This window comes from Manacus vitellinus, unplaced genomic scaffold (genome assembly GCF_001715985.3).
Source record: "Manacus vitellinus isolate BGI_N305 unplaced genomic scaffold, ASM171598v3 scaffold_21_pilon, whole genome shotgun sequence".
Taxonomy (NCBI): domain Eukaryota; kingdom Metazoa; phylum Chordata; class Aves; order Passeriformes; family Pipridae; genus Manacus; species Manacus vitellinus.
This window is the reverse complement of record NW_021939546.1, coordinates 14475440-14497748: the sequence shown is the minus strand read 5'-3', so window position 1 is coordinate 14497748 and position 22309 is coordinate 14475440. Positions and strand designations below refer to the sequence as shown.

At 40.2% G+C, this 22309-nt stretch overlaps 1 protein-coding gene across 1 annotated transcript; it reads left to right on the top strand.

The window, feature by feature from the left end:
• The first annotated feature begins 61 nt into the window (after positions 1 to 61).
• CFAP57 (cilia and flagella associated protein 57) lies at positions 62 to 22165 on the top strand. Its single transcript, XM_029959772.1, is given in 24 exon segments — positions 62 to 181; positions 300 to 539; positions 542 to 616; positions 1957 to 2243; positions 2411 to 2591; positions 3541 to 3693; positions 4331 to 4470; positions 5155 to 5320; positions 5708 to 5821; positions 6317 to 6529; positions 7177 to 7350; positions 8397 to 8558; positions 9007 to 9162; positions 11273 to 11366; positions 12029 to 12219; positions 13179 to 13352; positions 14421 to 14579; positions 14991 to 15134; positions 16273 to 16389; positions 17296 to 17430; positions 17514 to 17657; positions 20907 to 21033; positions 21333 to 21475; positions 21477 to 22165. Coding segments are annotated over 24 exon segments (3684 nt in total). The 3' UTR covers positions 21552 to 22165.
• The last annotated feature ends 144 nt before the right edge of the window (positions 22166 to 22309 follow it).

Here is a 22309-nt window from a genome sequence, read left to right as displayed (position 1 = left end):
GCGCTGCGCCGCCGCTTCGGGCGCGGCGGGGCCCGTCACCGGGCGACGGGGCAGCGGGGCCATGGAGGAGGCCGTGATGCCCCGTGGCCCGCTGTTCGGCCTGCCGGCCGCGGTGGCCGGCGCGTTTGCTTCTGGAGCGAGCAGGTGCTTGCTGCACGCGTCCGGCGGGCTGCCTGCGGCTGCAACCTCGAGCACAATGGCACACTTCATCCATGGTTTGAGGTGGCACCGACCCGCCCCCCCGCCCCCCGGCCCCCTCCGGCCCCGCGGCCCGCCCTGAAACCGCTCTCCTTCCGCAGCACCGAGAGAGCCGGGGCGTGCAGGCGCTGGCGTCAGCACCAACCGGCGGTCTGGCGGTGGTCGAGGCGCGGGGGAGCAGCCGGTGCTGGAAGGTGTACGATCTGTCTGCGGACGCGGGCGCCGGCGCCGGAGGGCGCCTGGCGACCGCCGAGCTGCCGGCGCGCAGGCGCGTGCTCCTCGCCTTCTCCCCCGACGGCCGGTACCTGGCGACCGCCACGCCATGCCGCGAGGGGGTCCTCAACCCTGCTGGCTCTGGGAGAAGCATCAGCTGGAGGCGGCCGTCCGCCTGCTGGCCCCGGGCAGCGGCCCCTGCCAGGTAACGGCGCCACCTCCGCCCGCTGCCGAAACCCAGCTGTGACAGCCCCTCTGCGGCTCGTTTTTAACACTGCGGTTCGCAGCTGACTGTTTCTTTGGGAGCGCATTGGAATTTTCGGAAAGATGGATAAAAGGATCAAACTTGAGTTCAACAAGTCCCGGGGTGCCAGGTAGCACGTATGTTCATCCTTCAGGATATGTGCACAGTACGTTTTCCGGTGGCCACATGGCTTCTATCCAGGGCAAAAGGAGGAGAGGGCTCCACGTTGTCCACATGGTAGATTTCATACAGTTTCTGTGACCTTTCTTGACATCTGCTGTTGGCCTTCCTCAGCAATAAGACACTGGGCTAAATAAAGTCTTGCTTTGACCTATAATGGGCATTCTCATGTCTGTATGTGTTCTATCACATGAGATTCTCTTACATCACATCAGGTCTATGTCATGGGGCCAGCACAGCTGGCCAGTGCGAGTAGGATGTGTCCCTTGCCTCCCTGCAGAAACACTTACTAAATATATTGGTTGTGCTCAGTAATTGTAACACACTTCTTGAAAGCTCTTGGCCTAGTCCTGCACCTTTTCCTTCCTGCAGTCTTCTATGTGCAGATCAGAGGAGAAGAGTGGCTTGGAGCAGGCTGATGGCACTCAAACAAACCCTGCAACCTGCTTTGGGTGCCCTTTTTTTAGAATCTTTCTTGTAGGGAGGTAAGATGCTTCCAGTACATGCGGTTCAGCTACAAACAGAGTTTAGGTGAACTACTGCATTCATGAGCTCAACTCCTAAAGAGGGGAGAGTGACTATAAAGACTCCCACTGTCTAAAGTCCTATTAAGCTCCATTAAGCTACATCCTGCTCCTTTGTACCACTCATAAAAAATGAGTTCTAACCACCCCTGCTATTCTTCATGTTGGATATTGAGATGGCTAGTCCATCATTTTCACAAATAAACACCTAATTATGTGGATTCATATGCATAATGTTTGCCTGAAATACAGAAGTTATTCCTGGCCTTTAAGAACAAATGGTCACACTTTTCAGGAAGCTTGCTACTGGAAAAACTTGCTAATCAGCAATAAAGAGGTATTTTGGCCTTACTTTTGTAATTTAATTTTGAAGGGCAGAGACAACTTGCTTGATACACAGTTTTGAAAGGGGGAAAACTGCAATATGTAGTTATGATGGTTAATTGTTAGTCTCTTCTGTATTCATGTATGTTTCTGTGAACTGTCTTCCCTTCTTTGTTTTCCTTTATCTGGTATTGAAAGTCTTCAGAACAGGTATAACATTTGCTTGTTTGTGAACATAGTTGTAAAAAATCCTTTCTCTCTGTTGTTCCATAGGTTAGCTTCAGTCCTCAAGACAGCACCCAGCTTTGTATCACTGGAAATGGCTTTTTTAAACTTTTTAAGTACAGTGAAGGAAATTTGAAGCAGATGAATTTACAAAAGGGAGAGCCAGAAAACTACTTGTGCCATGCCTGGCTGTCTGAGGAGAAAGTTGTATGTGGCACTGACACAGGCAAACTTAGCGTGTTTGAAACTGGAGAGCTGCACTGGGAGACAAATTTAGAGTACAGAAAACCACCCAGGGAACTAGAAGAAGATGCAACAACAAAAGAATATGAGAGGTAAATCTGCTAAATATTATTACTGATAGTTTCATGTTTGTGCATGCAGATTAGTTGCAGGCCATTGACTGACTTCCTTCTTGTCCAGCTTATGATTTTGATTGCTGCCAATTGAAATTTTTTGATTTGTCTTTATTCTTAAGTCTTTATGCATTTCCTGCTTGCAGCTCTCTTGATGTTTCTTGTGGACTGGCCTCTGAAGATATTACACAACATAGTTCTTTGCCTCAAATATCTGCAGTTGCAGCATATTCCAAAGGCTTTGCATGTTCACCTAGCCCAGGAGTTGTTCTTCTGTTTGAGAAGACCAAGGGACAGGAAGCCTACGAGGAGAGTCAAGAAATCTGGGTAAGGAGAAAAAAGCTTTTCTAAGCAATTATACAGCAGAGGCCTGTGTAGAGGACTGTGAGTGCTTCTGATGCAGTTATTAATAATAATTTTTAGCACATTCTAAATTGCATTGTAAGCATTAGCTAACTGTGCTGGTGATGTTGAAAGGAAGGGAGTTGCCAAAGATCACACTGCAAGTCAGTGGCTGATATCCAGGTAATTCTGCAGGTTCCCTTCCCACATGTAAAATGTGCTTTGAGGCTGCTAAATTTCAGGGAACCTTTAAGAAACTTTTATCTGCGGAGACTTTTGGAGATAAGAAGCAGTTTACATAAGTTTTGAAGAACTTGGCTGCTTGGTGTTTTCCCAAGGAGAAGCTTTTCTCCCCTCAGATATTTATTAGAGCTGTCATGAGACTTGTGCACTCTTAAATAATCCAGTAAGGTTTCTGTTCTACCTGTTCTATAGTGTATGCCTTGACTTTCTGCAGTCTCTGGCTGAGAACACTTAGCTCTAATGACCTGGTCAAGACTTCATACTCTGGTCCTAAAAGGTCAGATCTTTCCTATGCTTGAGACCCTGTAATAGGTGTTATCAACCTGAATGATACACTACGAAGAACTGTTATTCTGAGATCACAATTTTTAGCAGTTTTCATTCTGGCACTTGCTAGGTTTTTTCTTGATGTTTTTCTGCCATCATTTTCAGTCTTGTTTAATGCAGTACATTAGATTACTGCTGAAATGTCTTCTGATACTTTGTTTCAGCTGTAATGCTATAGATACAGTTGTCCTCTTGTCCTCTATTCCCTGCCTTACAGTAGTTACATGGTATTAAACATCCCATTTGCCTTGCTGCTATTGTGTATATCCTTATTAAAGTAGCATTTCAGAAATGTCTGTGTGTGTGTGCCTACTACCAAAACATGGAAACCTGGCATATCCCATAGGATGCATTTTCTGTGCAGCTTCCTCAGGACCAGTTCAGAACTGAGCCAAAAAAGTCAGACCGACAGGACATTACATGTATATGCTTCAGCCCCTCTGAGGAAACAATGGTCATTAGCACAAATAAAAATCAGCTATACATGTTTCCTATGGTCTCCACCAAACTTATAAGGGTAAGTGCAATCCTATCACATTCCACAGCCATCATGTCCAGTAAGGGATGTTTGTAATGTCACAGGCTATTCAGTGTTGTTTTCTGTGATGCATTCTCATAAAATCCTTCAAATAGCATCTGAACCCTTGATTTTTTTTTTAAAGTATCTACAGGGCCAGGAGGTATTAACTGAATTCTTGCAGTGTTATAACCCACCCCAGAAGGGGAGGGTAACACAGGTTCTTGTTAATAGATCCCTTGGGGCAGATTAGAGTGAAATAACACTGATGATTGGTGTTTGTAAATATATTTATGTAGGGTTTATTTTAGAACAATTTGGTTTCAAAGAAATCCAGCTATGTAGCCGTTTTGGTTGTTATCATCTATAGTAATATAGCAATATAAAAGCATAAAAATAACATTTCAGAAAATGTATAAGGAAAAGAAAGAGAAAGAAAGGATAAAAGTTGAAAGATATATGATCACCACACATTGGATCCAGGAATGAAACTGTTATGTTCAGAGCAGTGCAGTTAAAGCATTAAGTGGTTTCCTCATTCTGCTACTGTATGCAAAGACCCACGAGAGATTTCTTGTCTGAGTTACTGCCTGCAATGAAATATTTGTGATTTTTTAATGTTCTCATTCCTTCTCAGGAGAAGACATCTTATTTTGCATATCTGAATTTCCCATTGCATTCCGATTCGATCACTGGTCTGGACATGTGTATTTGGAAACCCATTCTTGCTACTTGTTCCCTGGATAGATCTGTCCGCATCTGGAATTACAAGACGAAGTAAAGAGTTATTTATCTTTGTTATTACCTCTTACTTTTTTGTATATTGTGTTTAGCAGGCAATCTTATATGAATGAGAGTGTTGTTCTGGTAAAATTCTTGTGTGGTGTGGGACATAAATGGTCTTACTGGCATGATTTGTGGAGTGTGAATATGCAGTGCCTTTAAAATCAGTGCCAAAAGAATCCAAAGCCTTTTCTATTAAGCTATTTTTTATGTCAGACTTCTCGTGTTTTGGGGAAAAAATATCTTCAGGAAAGTTTCGTTCGGCTTTGTCTTCAGATACTGTTGTCCCATCTCCTGCTTCTTAGCCATAGTTCTCAAGCATAATGACTCCAGCTTTTAAGGTTCTGTGGAGGGAGAGAGAGAAGAAACCAAATCTCAAGAGATGTTTATGTAGCTTTGCAATCAGCAATTCATTTACCTTCTTCATTATATTCCAGTATACAAGAATTTGCTCTTGCACCTTCCACACCTAATCTGTGAACCAGAAAGTCAAATTTGCCTTTGTTTCCTGTAACATCTGTGTAACCATTACTTAACTGAATAACAGCACGTTTCCTCAGGGACAAGGCACAGTCAGATTGTAGCTTGCAGGTGTCCTTCCAGAGCCAGATAATGTCCTGTCAACCATGCATAGGGAGTTTGTAGGATTCCATACTGCACAATGGTTTTCTCTTTCAGCACTTTGGAGCTGTGTAAGGAGTATCAGGAGGAAGCATACACAGTATCACTTCATCCCACTGGCCTTTTCTGTTTGGTTGGGTTTTCTGACAAACTACGATTTATTAGTCTGCTGTACGAGGACATGCATGTTTTCAAGGAGTTTGCTGTGAGGAAGTGTAGAGAGGTAAGGAATGATGCAACAATGAAATTGGGGAGTTATAGGGAGCGGAGTGGTGAGGAACATGACAGAATATAGAAACTTCTCCAATACATCCTAGTAGGATTTAGGATATCAAAGCATAGGGAAATGGATTCTGACTATTGGAAAACAAGCCCGGAGGCTGATGTGTAACTGTTGACCTGGGAAGCAGCAGAAGGAGTAATTTGCTCAGAAATACTCAAGGACAGAATTTTCCAGGGGAAAACATCAATTAAGACAGTAGTAAGAGCCTAATTATGAAGTTTTCTTTTTGTGTAACCGTTTGAAATTAGACAACGCCATATAAATTCAATGCATGAATGTTTTTATCCACTCCATCTACAGTAATGGGTGGTTGTGTTCTTTTTGTAGTGCTCATTCAGTAATGGAGGCCATCTTTTTGCTGCAGTTAATGGAAATGTGATTCAAATTTATTCCAGCATCACCTTTGACAATGTTAGTAATCTGAAAGGACACAGTGGGAAGGTTAGTAAACAAATCCTATACAATACAACACATTAACTAGTTGATAAGATGCATTTTGAAGGGGTGAAGTACAATTTTGGATCTGAAAGGGCCCCAAAAATTGAATATAGAAATAGAAAACTCAGTTTTCTTTGGTCAGTAGGCAAAGTGTGCATGAACTAGATACATCTAAAAAGTCTGTCCTTAAATTGAAGGTGAATGATTGGTAGGGAACAAAACCAGGAAAAAAATCCCAGTAATAAATTATAAAAATAAAACGTACTACTCAGTATTGAAATGAACTTCTTCCTGACAGTGTGTTCATAAAGTAGTTCTTACTGATCTTGTGGGGGTTTTTAATGCTAAAATAGACTTGGCTGAGAAACACCTAGGGGTTTTTAAGTAAGACTTTGATATATGATTCCAAAGTTGTCATGGATTTACCAGTAAAATGACTCTGTGCTGTATGTCTATAACCTGCACATCAGGCTCTTTGGTCTGTTTTGCCTTTGCCAGATACATGCAATTAAATGGAGCGCAGATGATGCTAAATTTGTCTCCTGTGACACACATGGTGCTGTGTTTGAGTGGAACTTGATGACAGGTAAAAGGGAGTCAGAGTGTGTGCTCAAGACCTGCATCTACAGCAGCATTTCCCTGTCTTCTGATGCCAAAATTATCTTTGCTGTTGGATCTGACCAAACTCTCAAAGAAATTTCAGAGTCTTCGGTGAGCAACAAGCACTCTGGGATTTTGCTAAATTCTCTGGGGAGGGTGCTAGTGCTTTGGTTTCCTTATCATCCTTTTGGTAAGTAGGAATTGGTCTGGTTTTGAGAGCTGTGATATTTACTGACACTTTTGTATTCTTATGTCCTTTGCCAAGAAACCTGAGATTTTTCGCTAGTTTTGTCTTTTTGTAGTTTTACTTGGATTTACCTAGAAGTCTTCTAATCCAGCTAATAAACTTAACTAGGCAATATTGCATCAACTGTTTTGCTGAAATACAAGTGTATCACATCTACTACTGTAGGCTATATGCATTTTTTTTCCCAGAAAAGTGGTAACTTCTGTGTGATCTTTCAGATCATACATCCACATGTGAAACTTGGCTTGAAATTTTAATACTGCATATCTATAATAAATATAGCAATTTTATATCTAAATATTTCTCTTATATCTAAAATACATTTTAAAAATCTGTAGAGCTTAATACTAATTACTGTTCATGGCTTTACTCCCATAGGCATGTAAATTCTTTTAACTGCATTATTTGCTGCAGGCAGAGGTGTGACAATTGGTCATGCAATAGGTAATCAAATACTTAATGTATTCTGAGGGGTTTGTGTGGTGGTTTGTGTTGTTGGGGTTTTTTTTAGATCCAGCATGAAGTGCCTGCCTATGGCGTTGTTTATACTGCTGTAGCTGTTTCCCATTCCGGGCACATGATATATGTTGGTACATCCCTGGGGACAATCCGAGCTATGAAGTACCCACTCACCCTGAAGAGGGATTTCCACGAGTATCAGGCCCATGCAGGTGCTGTTACAAAGGTAACATAAAGTACTTTCTTTTCCCTGTGATATCAGGAAGATAATTTTGTCATAGAATTATTTAGGTTGGAAAAGATCTGTAAGATCATCGAGTCCAACCATTGCCACAGCACTGCCAAGTCCACTCTAAACCGTGTCCCTAAGTGCCACATCTACATGCCTCTTAAATACCTCCAGAGATGGTGACTCCATCATTCCCCTGGGCATCCTGCTTCAATGCTTGACAACCATTTTGGTGAAGATTTATTCCCTAATCAGTCTGAACCTCCCCTGGTGCAACTTGAGGCCATTTCCTCATGTCCTATCACTTATTACTTGGGAGAAGAGGCCAACCCCCACCAGCTCCCTCAGTATGCTTTGGTAGATCCCCATCCTCCAGGAGGCCACATGTTCTGTCTTGTTAAAACTGGTCACAATTTTGGCATTTTAAGTATTACTGTCAACTACAGCACCTTGAGTTATAGTTGCACAGTCCAACACTGGAATGTGAACTTCAGTTATTGGAACTCTACTTTCACCTCAGTGATGAGCTGTATCAGCTCCCAGGTACTTTATGCCAGGCCATGCAGCCACAGGAGGTCTGGAGGAGGGGACAGCAGTTATTACCAGATAGTTCTAGAGCTTAGTTACAGTTTCAAAAGGAAATATTTAGCCATCTGTTCCTCAAGCAACTTCTCAAAGAAAAACACTAGAGACCTTTGGAATTGTCACATAAATTGCTTGTCTGTTCTATAATTGTCTAGAAGGCCTTTCCTGTTCCAGTTTTTTTTAAATCTTCCTACGGCTTTGAGAGCAGAAGCAGATCCAGTATCTACATATGTTCTTCTTTTCTTTCCCTTCCCCTGTTGTTTCAGCCAGGGTGGAACAGGAGTAAAGGACATAATCAAAATGTTGGTAATGGGGCTATGTTATTATTTCCACCATTGACTGTCTGTGGTAGAAATTAAGGGAGTACGTGGGTTGGGAGAAAAATTTGGTTTAAAATAAAACTGTGTCTCCATTCTTCCTTGTCTCGTCTATATATTTTGTTGTCTCTTCCTTCTAAGATGTCAGTAACAAGTGATGACCAGTTTCTACTGACTGCTTCAGAGGATGGCTGTATATTTATCTGGAAAGTGCATGATAAAGAAGGTGGGGCACTGAAAGGGGAAGCAAAAGCTGAGTATGCTGAGGAAGTGCTGATCATGAAATCAGATATAGATGAGAAGGTAGGAGGAGCGACTTGTGAACTTAAACCACAGGATTCACAGTGTACAGCTTATGAATTACATTTACATGATGTTTTTGACTAGCTGTTCCTATATGGCTTGTATGGCTTTCATCCTAAAAAGAGGTTACAGCAAGTAGTTGCAGCTGCTTGTCAATCTGCAAACAGCATTGTACAAACAGGGAGTGTGGAGAAAGGTTTAGACTTTTCTCTAATGCTTTCACCAATCTCTTGAAAAGACTTTTAATGGAGTAGAGAAGTCATAAGATGGGTTTCTATAAACCATCTTGTAAGATAACAAAGGAGTCTTACTTCTAGAACTTCTGAAGATTCTCTGTAAAGGCTGTCATTCATAATTATGTGCATGTAAATAAAACATCCTTAATAAGCTGTTGCTAATGGCAAATATTCTCTCTGTTAAAATTGTCTTCTCATCCATGTCCTAACAGAGTCAGGCAATACTAGACCTGCAGATTTGTGTGAAAGATCTACAGACAGAAAGTGATTATGAGCTACGTCTCAAGGACCTGTACTGTACTGGAAAAATAAAGGCATTGGAAGAGAATTTCACTCAGGAAATAGACTCTCTTAAAGCCCAACACCAGGTATGATTCATATTGCAGAACCAAATACAAAGAAATCTTTCACTGAAGAGTTGAATTCAAGCTTGTATGAAATATGTATAAATGCCATAAAGCATTTGAAAAATGAATCGTTCCTTTCCAATGAAGACGTTCTTGATATTTGTAACACATGAAGCTACCTTTGAATCAAATATCTTATAGGAACAAGGGGATGCAAGAGTTCTCCTAGGTAACCTGTAAGTATCTTCACATAAAAACAGCACATAAAATGCTGCCTGAGACCAAGGATCAATAGTAGAAATGGTATCATGCCCTTCACATACAAGCTCCTTCACATACAAGGTTGCAGCTGCTGCAGGATCTAACAGTTATTCTTCTCAGTGATGCTTTCTTTGTTCTGTCTGCTTAGATTTTTAAGAACATCTGCTGAGGTGTCTTTTATGTTTTTTGAAAATGAAAGTAGAAATATATTCCCTGGATTTCTTCTGTTCATGTGCTTATTGATTTCTCTTGTGGTGAAGCAGGACATCCCTGCAAAGGCAAAGGCTATTATAATTCCTCACAGTGTCTTATTTATCTGTGTCTGGTTATTCTATTCTGTCCATCTGGATTTCTGACCTGTAATTTGCTATATTTCTGGACTTTTTTTTAGATTTAGAAGACAAGTGACCCAGTAGCAATTTCTCTGACAGTAAGAGAGCTTGAAGTAAGAGATTACATATCACATGATTCAATTCTGTCAACCTCATGTTCTTTTTGAGCCTTTGGGTGAATATTGTCCTGTTCTGGTGATTTGTTACTGCATAATTTGTTGAGTTGTACATAGTCCCTTCAAGCAGTGTTTCCACATAATCTACATATAGGATTCCAGTATGAAAGCTTGCCAAGTTCCTTGCTAGTTTTAGTATTTTACAGGCTTGTAATTTTCAAGCACTCCTTTTATACCTTTCTTGTCTTTTGGCCCTACAAATGTTCTAGGAGGTTTATTTATTTTTATTTTTTGAGGAAGTTTAATTATTCATTTTAATGTTTTCTTCAAGTAGTTCTTCAGACTCTTTGGCTTGTCTCATTGTGGGTTTTTTCATTCAAATAACCTGAGTTCTAATCTTTCTATTTTTCCTCTTTTTGTACAACTTGACCTTGTACAAGAAGCCATTTCAATTCTTGTAGAGTCCTCTTACCTGTGGTTTACCTGTGCTGGTTTTTTTCTGCAGTTCTCCAGCTCTTTTGATAAGTAGTGCTTGGCTATAGAGTTATGATAATCTCAGCTACACTAAAAATTCTTTAGACTTGCTGATTATAGGCTTGTGAGCAAAAGCCTTTGAAGATGAGTAGAAGTTCTCTAGGCAGGCAAGTTGTACTTGTCCAAGTGTCAGTATGTGTTAAGATTGAACTGAATGACAGCTTTGGACAGGCTTGGGACTAACCTTTCTAGCTGTTGTATCCATAGACAAATAGAATATTTCTGCTTATGCAAGACCCATGCAGTTATTATGAGAAGAAAGTGAAAAAATTGTTCCTATGGTACAATTCTGAGCTTTTCTGGGAAATTTCTCACCTATTTCCTTGCTCCAGTTCTTTGTGCTTTTTTAGAAGATTATTTGTATTGGTAGTCAGACATCATTTGTAGTGGTAGTCAGACATTCCAAGCAAATGGCAATCAAAACTGGCTCTTGCTTAGGTTTATGTCAGACTGTGCAAATGTCAGTGTTTTAGGATCTTGGGGTTGCTTCAAGTGAGACAAGAAGCAGCTTGAACTTTAATATCTGGACAGTAATTTATGGAACTGCAAATTCTCCTCAAGCAGGAACACATAAATGAGTAGAGACTTTTGTAGCTCACAAACTTCTCTTGTTAGATTAGGATTTTACAGTACATATATTGTATTATATTATATCCATTTGCTACATTCCCTTAGTTTTCCATAATTTTGTAATTTGTCATGACAAACTGATCTCTGGTAAAACTTGCATTAGTGACACATGGCATCTGAATTTTGGTGAGGGACTTCCAAACACAATTCTGTTGTTGTGTATGTATTCCCCACCATGGGGCAAGAGCACAAACAATTTGGACATTGCTTCGTCTATTTTCAAATTAAAATGTATTTTTCTTATTTTTTTCCCCCCAGATTTTACAGGCAGAGAAAGAAAAACAGGAGCTACAATACGAGTGTCAACTGTCTGAGCTGGTGAAAAAACAGGCCAGGGAGGTGCAACAGCTAGGTTAGACTATAACGAGTGTTTGCAATTAGAAACTGGAGGAAATGCTTTGGATTGATAGCAGGTTATGCAGGGATGGATTACTAGAGTAGAAGTACAAGGAAAAATGCACATATGTCATATAGGTATTGTACACCAAATGTTTGCCTAAACTGCACCACACACGTGCCCATGATGAGAACATGCTCGTGGGCCCTGTATCTTAGAGGTTTGCTAATTTCTTCATTTATTTTATAGCTCACTGTGCAAAACCAGTGAAGTTATACAGTTCAGCAAGGAGACTAATGTACAGTGTACATAAAATGGAAATACCTGGACTCCAGATTCGTAATCAAGATGAAAATACTGCAAATTAGTCCCAAAGAGCAAGTCCATCTGTAAACGAGTCCATTGCCCACTCATACTTTGTAACAGTTGAGCTTACACAGCTCTGCCATGGTTGTCTTCTCAAGGGAATGCCTAAATTAGTTGTCAGTTTTGTATGGCCACAGAGCCTAAAGCCCCTGTATATCTGATGAAGAAAGTGATGAAGTGCTCCTACTGTAATTTATTGCAACCAGCTGCCAAAAAGCCAGTAGAGAATGAGACAGTGCTGCCTGCAGAAGGATAGGACTCACCTCTCGTTTCTATCAGTTTTATCCATTCCATATGTTTCCTGTTAACAGAATCTGCAAGTAATAAGAAACTCTTAATGGAAAATGAGAGATATGAGGAGCTGCAAGTGAAATCCCAGAAGATGCAGGAGGCATATGAGAGAAAATTGCACAGTTTGGAGGAGAGCAAAAGCACGGCTGTGAAGGAGCTGACGGAGCGTTACGAGGAAAAGCTTAAACAAAAATCTGTTCAGCTGGAACAGGTAGGAAACTTGATTTGCAGTTTGATTTGTTGACCCAGTTTATCTTCAACTGTGATAAAATGTTCCCCAGGACAGGAGAGGTTGGCATCCTCCCTGCAAATCCTAATCTGCCTGTAACCTTGGGAAAATATGTTGACAGGTAAAATAGTGATGAGGGAAACCCAGCTGAGTTACCAACTTTTCTGGGCTCCATACCTTGAGTAACCTGCTAAGATTAATAACTTTGGGCATTCTTAGCTAAATCCAAGAATTCCTGTTTATTAATGTGGTTTAGTTGGTACATTTAATGTAATTGAAGAAAGATTCAATCATGTTGTTCTAGTGAAGAGAAAACATTTTGAAAATGGCTAATTACATTCCTGAGTCCTTGAGGTTCCTACCTGCATAATTTAGGGAACAAAGATAAATACCCTGAATACTTAAAAAACTCTTGCACACTGAGGTCAAACACTTGGCTTGAAAAAAAGGCAGCCAGATAACTGATACTTACATATCTAGAGTCAGTAAATCCTATCAACATTACTGTTTGCAGCCCTGTGTTGCAATACCTGTTTGAAAAGAATGTGGGAAGAGAGGCATACAGAGACTGAGGCAAACCTGAGTGGTTATTGGTTCTAATGCATCAGAAACAGCAATTTGAAAAGATCTTCTCAAGTGTCACTTTTTTGTGATTTCTGCAGCCAGAACAAGTTTGCTGATTAGTATTTGGGCCAGGTTCCTACCTTGAAGCATTCAAGTCTTAGGAATAATTAAAGAGAAAAAAAAAAAAAAAGAAGAATTTTTAATGTGTATGTTATCAGTTTTTAAGTAACTTTAATCCCCTAAGAAGTTACCTTAAATGATATTGTTGCCATTGAAGAGGCCTAATAGAGATCCTCCCAGGAGAAACACAGTTACAAACAACCTGTTATTGGTCTCATACTGTTGTCTTCTCTAATGCTTGCTTTCCTTAACTGCAGGCAAAGGAGAATATGAGGAGGCAGATTCAAGCACATGAAGAAATGGAGAAACAAATTTATGAAGATGGCGACAAAGAAATCTCAGAGATCAAAAACAAGTATGAGAAACAGCTCAGCGAAGAGAAGGAGTCCAACACGCAACTGAAAGGAGAAATAGGAGTCATGAATAAAAGGGTATCTTTTATTCTGTGGTAGGATCAGACCTGCACATGGAGACCTGTAACTGAGGATTGAATGTGATCAATGGCATGTCAGTTTAGTCCATTAATTTGATCTGTAAATATGTGGCATTTCATATGAGAACAGTAGCCCCTTCTTAGGTCAGTTTGAATGTTTTAGAATATTTGGGCAGAGGAAGAAGCTGTGTGCTGATTGTATTGCTGATATGATTAGAGATAGATGATAGAGGAGGTGTGTTTTTATTAGTACACTTTTTCTTATCTACATGGTTTTAAATTATAAATAATATTGTTCATCCTATGATGGGAAAGAAATGAACCTTTTAATTTTTCTAAGATCCGATACGTTGCTTTGTTAGTAAAATACTTCTACTGCTTCATTTGATGCAATAAACACTGTGTTTTGTATGCATCATCATTTTTTATTGGTTTTGCCAGGATTTTTAAGGAGGCATAAAATCTTTTAGCTCTTTTATTGTCAGGGTATTGTGTTTGCCTAAGGAAGTCAGAGGGACAATTTTTCTTTTTCATTTTCTTCAGTATCTATCTGCAGACAGAGAGGTTCTTTTCATACCCTCTAGTATCATGGTACTGTCTTTAGTTTCATTATCTTTGAGACACCAGGAATTTCTCCATGGTTTGTCCAGCACCATTTGCTGGTTCTGACTTTCTTGGCTGTGCAGATCTTAGTACTGAGGCAGGGAATTTGAGGGTACCCAAGAGCTATGAACTAGGCACCCTTCCAGTCTACTTTTGACATCTTCAGAGATGTATGACAAATGTTCACCTTAAAAGAATTTTCCATGGATTGTGTGTTATTTGCAGCTGATGCTTGGGTATAATATCCATGCCCTTCTTGCTTCTGGATGCAAATTCCTTGCTTCCTTGTAGTGCAGTGGGTATTCTATCAGAATATACATGTAACTGATGTGATGCTCCTTCCTCATATCTTAGTTTGATATCCTTTATCCCACACTGTGTATAAGGTATCTTACAGAATAGGATGGCTAAGTTGTGCACAGCTTTTGGAGACTGCTGAGTTCTTACTTGTTTGTCTCTCTAGTTGAACAGCCTACAGAAAGAGCTCAAGGATCGAATTAGGGATATTGAGGAAATGAGACTGGAACAGCAGAAGCTGGAAAACATCATTAGAGCACTGGAGAAGGACATCTTGGCACTGAAGACAGAGATTAAAGAGAGAAGTGACACTATCCTAGACAAGGTGAGAAACTGGACAACTGGCTGAGATCAAAATCACCTCCCTTAATTTAATACAGATATTTATTTTAATTGTATTTGCTGTGATAATATCCCGTGACTGGAAACTCAGTTTTAACTTAAAGAATTTGCGATCTCCAGTTTGGGATTTTAGTTTTTAGTTGACATTCTAAGCTTTCCTTGAGGGGCTCAAGTTCAGGATGTTGGCTTTCTCATCCCCTATTCTGGGATCTGTAGATGGCTCTGCATTATTTGCCCCCTGCCCTCCCACCCAATCTGTAGATTTGCAACTGAAGTTCAGTCTTCCACTAGATCTGTGACTGCTGGGTTTGCCTCTTCTGTATTTATGCCTTGTCCTAGGGATCTTTTTGAGAGTACTGGGTCTGATTCAGATCTCTGCACCGATTTCTTCCAGGAGAAGCATATATATGACCTAAAAATGAAAAATCAGGAACTGCAAAATTTCAAGTTCGTACTGAGTTTCAAAATAGAGGAGTTTAAGAAGCAAATAGAGTCACGTGAAAATGATATTAAAACAATGAAGGAACAGATCCAGGAGGTGAGTAACACTCTCATTTGGCCTCTGCTTCTAAGCCCTTTGTCTGAATACAAAGGTGACCCAAAAAGTCTCAAGAAAGATTTCACCCAGTTTGCTCCTTGGCTTCGTTCAGGGATACACAGCACTGATTCAATATCTTTGCAGCTGATAAAAATATTTGCACAAAACAGCTGCTATTTAGTTTTCTATCATGTGCTACCAGTGATCAACATGGTTATTTCCTGTTTCACTGTTTAATTCTAGATTTTACTTAAAAATAGATCTTATCCATATGTGCTTGCCCTCCATGTGCCCTATAAGGTTTGCAAGACAGTGCTTTTGCTGATCTGGGGAAGAGAGAGACCTTCTTCTCTCAGAAAAGTTGCAGATTTGTGGAAACATAACTCTACTTAGGGCCTAGGTACATGGACAAATTATATTCATCATACATGGGAAATTTGCATGTATTCATACTTATCTTGCAGTAAATTCATTGAGGCAACTTATTTGTGATAAAAACTTACTGTGATCTCTCCATAACTCATAGCCAAACTAGGACTATGGTGACATAGCTAATCAATGACATATAAGTTTTCATAAGTCTGTTTATTCAGAACAGCCTTTAAAATAAACTGAAAACTAGTGAACAGCTTGTATGTACTTCAGACTAGCATGATGAAATCCCTGTTGTCTCTTCTGGTCACCATGTTATGCCAGTTAAATGCTGTAGTACCCTTATTACTTTCTTCCTGTGTGTTCTATGTATGTACCCACAGCTTTTCAATTCATTTGTTTCTTTTCAGTATCAGGTTCTACTTATTGTTGCCCTTAATCTTGCCAGTATCGACTGTTCATTTCTATCTCATCCATTTTTATTCAGATGGAACAGTAAAGCTCCAGTTCAGCTCCAGGAAATGAAGGGGCATCACATAATTTAAATAAATGTGGCTCAAAAGGGAGCTGCACGTTAATTTTTGTGCTTTCTGCGTGTTCTGACAGAGGGCAGTGTTGTTCTAAAATTGACAGTTTCGTGTTGTAATTCAAACTGAAGGGGGAGCTACTCCCTCAAGTCTGTATTTCCAGTCTGCGGCTTTCCCGTTTTGTGTTGTTTTTTCATGTCTCCTCTTAGTCCTGATTTCCTCCTCCTGCTTCCTTTCAGATGGAGGAGGAGCTGGGAGGATTCCACAAGGAGAGCACGCAGTTGAAGCTGAACATCACACAACTGCAACAGAAACTGAAGGCGTCTTATCGCGAGATGGACAAAGAGAGGCAGAAGGTATGGGGTACAACCACTGTGCAGCTCCTACAGAACATTTGTGGGAACAGAACACTGGTGGAGCATTAATTTGAGCAAACAGGTACTTCAGGGATACTGTGTCCAAGGACCAAGAGAGTCTGTGGTCAGTGGGGACAAAGAAAACTTCCAAGCCTGCAGCCAGGTTAGAGAGTTGATATTAGAAAAACAATCCAACACATATTCAATATGTGTCAACACATATTCTCCTGGGTTTAACAGAAAACTGAGGCAAATGCTCAACAAATTACCTGTTCCTGCCCAAGCTTGATATCTGGGGACACTTGGCCTAACCAGGAGCAGCATGTAGGATACCACCTAGGCATTTGTAGGATGAAATAAATGGTCAGGTCTTCAATGGAGAAGTCAAGGACCCCTTGTTTGACAACAAGCACATCAGACATGAGGGAGGAAAAGGGACTGCTGGTGAAGGTGGAGGAGCTTGGCAGGCAGTGCAGGAGTGAGGAAGCAGGTCGAGGGACCAAGAGAGAATGAGAATGCAATCTTGATGTGAAATCAGCAAGTTGTGCAAGTCTCTGATAAGTGTTTTGACCCTAGCCTTCTCTTGACAACTGTTGTTTCTAAATAAGAGTGTAGGGTCCATAATAAACCACTGGTTTTCAGATGACATCTCTAGATGCTGGCACTTAGATTGCCTAATGCAAGTATCTTATTATTACTGCTAAAATCTAGAACTGCTGTTCAACTTGTAGTGGTCACATCCCCAGTGGGTTTTGTGATTAATTTATTTTTTTAATAAATGAAGTGGAAGTGAAATATATGAGAGTTTTCACCAGTTCCCCTACACTTTCTAGAAACTTTCTAGAACTCTTCTAGAAAGAGTGTTCTGATGAACCAAGTAAAAATGTGACTGCCTCATTCTTGCAGAAGCAAGATATGGAAACCGTCATCAAACGATTTAAAGCAGATCTTCACAACTGTGTGGGCTTCATTCAGGATTCCAGAAAAATGAAGGATGGTATCCGTGAACTCTACAGCAAGTATGTGCAGCAATCAGACGTGGTGAGTCAGGACCTTTGCCTTGTCCTTGCAGGTCGTTTTGTCTGGTTGTGTAATTACTGAGGCAAAATGCTGTGCCCTCTCAGGTGGAGGCTGAAGCAGTGGACACAGATTTGCAGAAGCAGTACATGAAACAGCAAGAGTATCATGAGAGGAGTTTGGCAGTTTTAAAAAAGAAGGTGCTGAAGGATCAGGAAATGCACCAAGCTGCTTACATGCGCCTCGTGCAGGTAATAAGCCTTGTCCTTGTGGTATGGAGGGGTAACAGAGGAAGTGGCTGCACAAAACACACCTGTAGCCTTACTGTTATGGTTTCTTAGGACTTTGAAACAGTTCTGGTTGCCTTCCTTGCCAGAAATTCCTAAATTTTTCAAGTGCTTCCATTAAATATTCAGAACAAAAAGAGCATGATCTCTAAAGTCAGAAATTGCTGCTGGTTTGTGGATACTTTTGTTTATCTCCCACTCCCTAATGTAAAAGGAGATAGGGAACCTCCTCTGCCTGGATATTTTTAAAGAAATTAATGTACTTATTTTTTATTTCAAACAGTATTTATAATTGCCATTATAGTCAATTTGCCCCTGTCTGAGTGTCAACCTGTACTTGCTATGTGGTAGTGTTTAGGAACTAATTTTGGAGGAAGAAAAGGAAAAAAACTTACTTTCCTTGGCCACATAGTCCCATGCCTACTTATCTGAATGCAGAAGAACTTTCTGGTTTTCACATCCAGGTTTTTCAAGGAAATTCAGAAATACAAATGCCTATTTGTACTAAGATCTCTTGCTCAGAACCCTTGTTCCTTACAGGGCAAGGTAAACTGTGACTGCTGGGGTCAAAGATCCAATTTGTTTTCATCTGGAGTGAGAGGATCTAAAGCCCCACACCACACACCCTCAGAGGACAGCTTTTCTAGTTTCTTCTTACCATAATCTCCTTCTGCTCAGTCAGCATTTCCTTTTCCCCTCACTAGTCCTTTCATCATTGTTACTTTATTATGCTTCCTCAGGATCATTAGAACTCAGCCCCCTCCTTAGTCATCTGTTCTTTGCTGTTTATTCATAATTTGCTTCTTCAGGGCTAGACAGCAGTGATCTTCTTCCCTTCCCTATTTTAATTTTTTTTACCCCTCTGTGAGTTAGATGTTTCCTTTGGCACAAAAGGAGATGGCTTCAGAAAATAACCTGAAGAATTTCCTTGCTGGAATAGGGTGACAGATGGTGTTCATAATGATAAGACTTGATGTCTTGGATCAGTAAGCCTAACATGAAATGATGATTAAAACCAAATTAATAAAACATCTGGAAGATGAAGATATCAAAGATTCTAACCAGCCTGGTTTCTTCAAAGAAAAAGCAATTCTCTGAAGTCCAGTAGATTAATGAGGCTTTACAGCCAGGAGGAATTATCGTGCTCTTCCAGTCCTTCACAGGGGGCTTTCAAGACTGGTTTAGACAAACTTCTGTCAGGACTTGCTTTGAAAAAGTAAATGACATCTTGACAATCTTCTAGCTCTGTATTTCTGTTGTTCCTCAGTTGCTCTTACATTTTCAGAGTTCTGCATTCCTCTTTGAGTGATTATTCATAGTTACATTCCACTAGTGACTGCTGCAACGGATGATTAGAACTGTCAAGATAATTGTAATTATTCTTACCAATTGACAAGTTGCTTGTTGTACAACTATTAGTTTTCCCTCCAGCCTTCTGTATTTGTCACTTGGATACAAGAGCAGAGACACTGAATAATCCTGAAGTCATGCTGCTTGAACTGAAGCCCATATAGGATGATCTTTTCTCTATGTCCTACCTGTCTCTGACAGTCAGCATGTAGGGACTCCCTAGGCTGCAGACTGCATCCAGACATCCTATGCAGTTGGACCTGATGGCCTCATCCTCCATGCATTTGATCAGTTCCCTTTTCTGAAACAATTGGTTCTTTGCCACAGCATCCTGTGACAGTGAGTTTTCCCATGAACATTTGTTTTAATCCATTCTATGACCACTGCATTACAGTGCAAGCTTTCTGTCAGAATGCAAAGATTGAACTAAAGGCTAATCTCTCTGCAGAGGAGGCTTCTTCAGTGTCAACCAGCAGCCTTTTAGCACCCAGCAAACCAAAGTTATTGCTGCCAACCTGAACTCGAGTGCATCTATCTACAGATAGTTGCAGTAAGCTTTGTACCTTGTTACTAAGCACTTTCCAGTTGTGTGGTGGCAATACTTTTATAAGTATGCTGTAAGGAACTGAATCATATGCCTTGCATAATCTTTTATGGTAACATAATTATCAACCAAATAATTTAAAAAAACCCAAACAAAACTAATCCAAGATTCGAAGACATCTTTTTCATGGGAAAATTTCATTAATCCTTGTTCTTATCTCCTGTTGTTTTAGTGGATTCCCTACAGCTTGAGACTGGTATTATGTGAGGTACCCAAAGCATGCCTTTTTGCCATTTATCTTTTTTAAATATTGACACTTATGATGAAATTCCAGGGGTTGGAGTGGTGCTGTCTTCCAAACTTCTAAAAAAACCACCACAGGTGGCTGAAATAGTTGATATTCTTGGTATGATGGCAACTCTTTAATATTTGCCTTAGTTATTGAGGTGATAAGGTATTTTACTTCTTTGTAAGAGGCAAATATACAATTCTACTTCTGTCTCTTGAATTCAAAAAAGAAATATTTAGTTAATGGTGCTCCCATTTCTGAATCATGAACAACAGTTTTATCATCCTTCACTAGTAGTACCCCATACTGGTTTTGCTGAAGTCTTTGAATCTGTTGCAACAACGGGTGAAGTACATTTACTGGTACTTCCACAGCTCCTTCAGCAAAATGCTTCATGGTAGGCTACTAAAAAAAATTGGAGTATTGAACTTTTATGGGCTGAAAACTGACTTAAAAAAGAACAAAAGACAAATACTTGGCTAACTTCTCCTCATGTTAGCAGTACATATCTCAAGTCTCCATGTACTTTATATATTCCTTAATAATTCAGAGGGGGTGTTGAAAAGTGATGTCTGCTCAGAACTGATGAAAAGGGCTTTGAATAACTGCAAGGAGATGCAGATAATTTAAGTGAACAAATGCATACTGACAAATGAAAAGCAAAATAATACACACTGGAGGGAGAGATGGGAATTCTTCACATTAATTCGGAATTAATTGGATCAATCTAGGAAGAGCCCTGAGCTTCCCTGTGGAATTGGCAAGGAAGATGATACCTTGGAGTGCAGCTGCAGTCAGAAAAGCAAAGCAAATATTAGTTTATTGAGCTAATGTGCTTTGAATACTGTCATGTTTTGTGTCAAATCTACTGTGGCCTTATCTGAAATGTGTGCTGTACTGATTGCCCTGTATCTTCTGCTGGTGATACTGATTCTGCACTGTCCACTGTCCCTCTCAATGACATGAAGATACATATTGCTCAGCCAGATGGTACCTGTGCTTTTCCTTATATAGCATAATGTTTTTGCAGGAAAATGTGAGTCTGATTAAGGAAATCAATGACTTGAGGCAAGAACTGAAGGTGGCCAACACCCAGGTGCACGACCTCCGGGCAGCACTGAGATTAAACAAGAAAAAGAAAGCAATTCAAGACACAGGTGAATAGTGCTTCTTGTGTTTACCATATTACAGAAGCCCTCTTTGTCCTTGATGAACAATTCCATTAGCTTGTCTGCCTGGTGATACCTGTTATATTGTAAATATAATTTATATATATATATATATAGTAAATTGTATATTATATTATATATATTATAAATTGTATAAGCTGCTAAATACTGCAGAATTGACTATTTAGATCGACTGCTTCAGCCCTGAAAGATGCCTTCCCTTGTTCATGCCAAAGAACTGTATGAGCAGGACCTTTGTTACTGTCCTCTCTGATTTTATCTTCTAGCTCCCTCCAGTGAACTGCTGTCTGGCCCAGCTGTCCTGAGGTTGAATCCAGAGATGGAAAGTGAGAAAATCATAGAAATTCAGCAGCTAGAAATTCAATATCTGCGAGACCAAATCCAGGAGAAGGGGCAAGTCCTGAACTGTCCAAGTTCAGTCTCCTTTAGTCAGAAATCTTCCTGAGCTGAATCTGGAAAGAAGCTGCAAGACACAACAACACTGACCTGGTTCAAGGATGCCTTACATAATTATATCCTCCTGGCAAGATTAGAAATGCAACAGCATAGATTAGACTTCCATGATCCTATACTCTACCACTAGAAGCATTTGTGCAACACTCACTGCTCTGAACACTTCTACTTTCCTGGAATCCGCCCTTTCCATGAGACTTAGGAGCCAAGAGAAAAAAATAAATTTGTGTGAGTGCAAGACTAATCTTTGTGCCTTCATGCTGGGGCAGGTAGTCACCTTTCTCTTGAAAACTAATGTGTCCTAGTTGAGAAGAGCTGGTCAAACTCTGTAAGCCTTTTCTGCTAGAATTCTAATTTGGTGTGGCTGTGCTGCAAAATTCAACATCAGCCTTTTGTTTTCCAGGAATGAATTGCCTGTGTCCATACAAAGGACTGCTGCTATTCCAAGCAGGTATCCAGTCAGAGACTAACAATCAGTTACCTTGTGAGGGCAACCTTTGACTCAAGCACACCTGAACTAGAGCCCTTGCTCAAGCCTCTGCCTCCTGTCTAGAGATTAGTTGCCTCATCTGCAGCAATAATTTCAGCAGGACAAAAAGACAGCCTGTTTCAGACTGTGAAATCTGGAATAAAGTCCAAACCTTATGTCATAACTCTCCTGTAACTTTGATAAATTGATTTTTTTTCCTTGTCTTTTTTCCAACATCCACAATCCCTTTAATTCAGTTTTTCAGTGAAATTCTCCAAATAAGTCACTCTGCAAAGTACTCATATACAGAAAAAGGCAGGG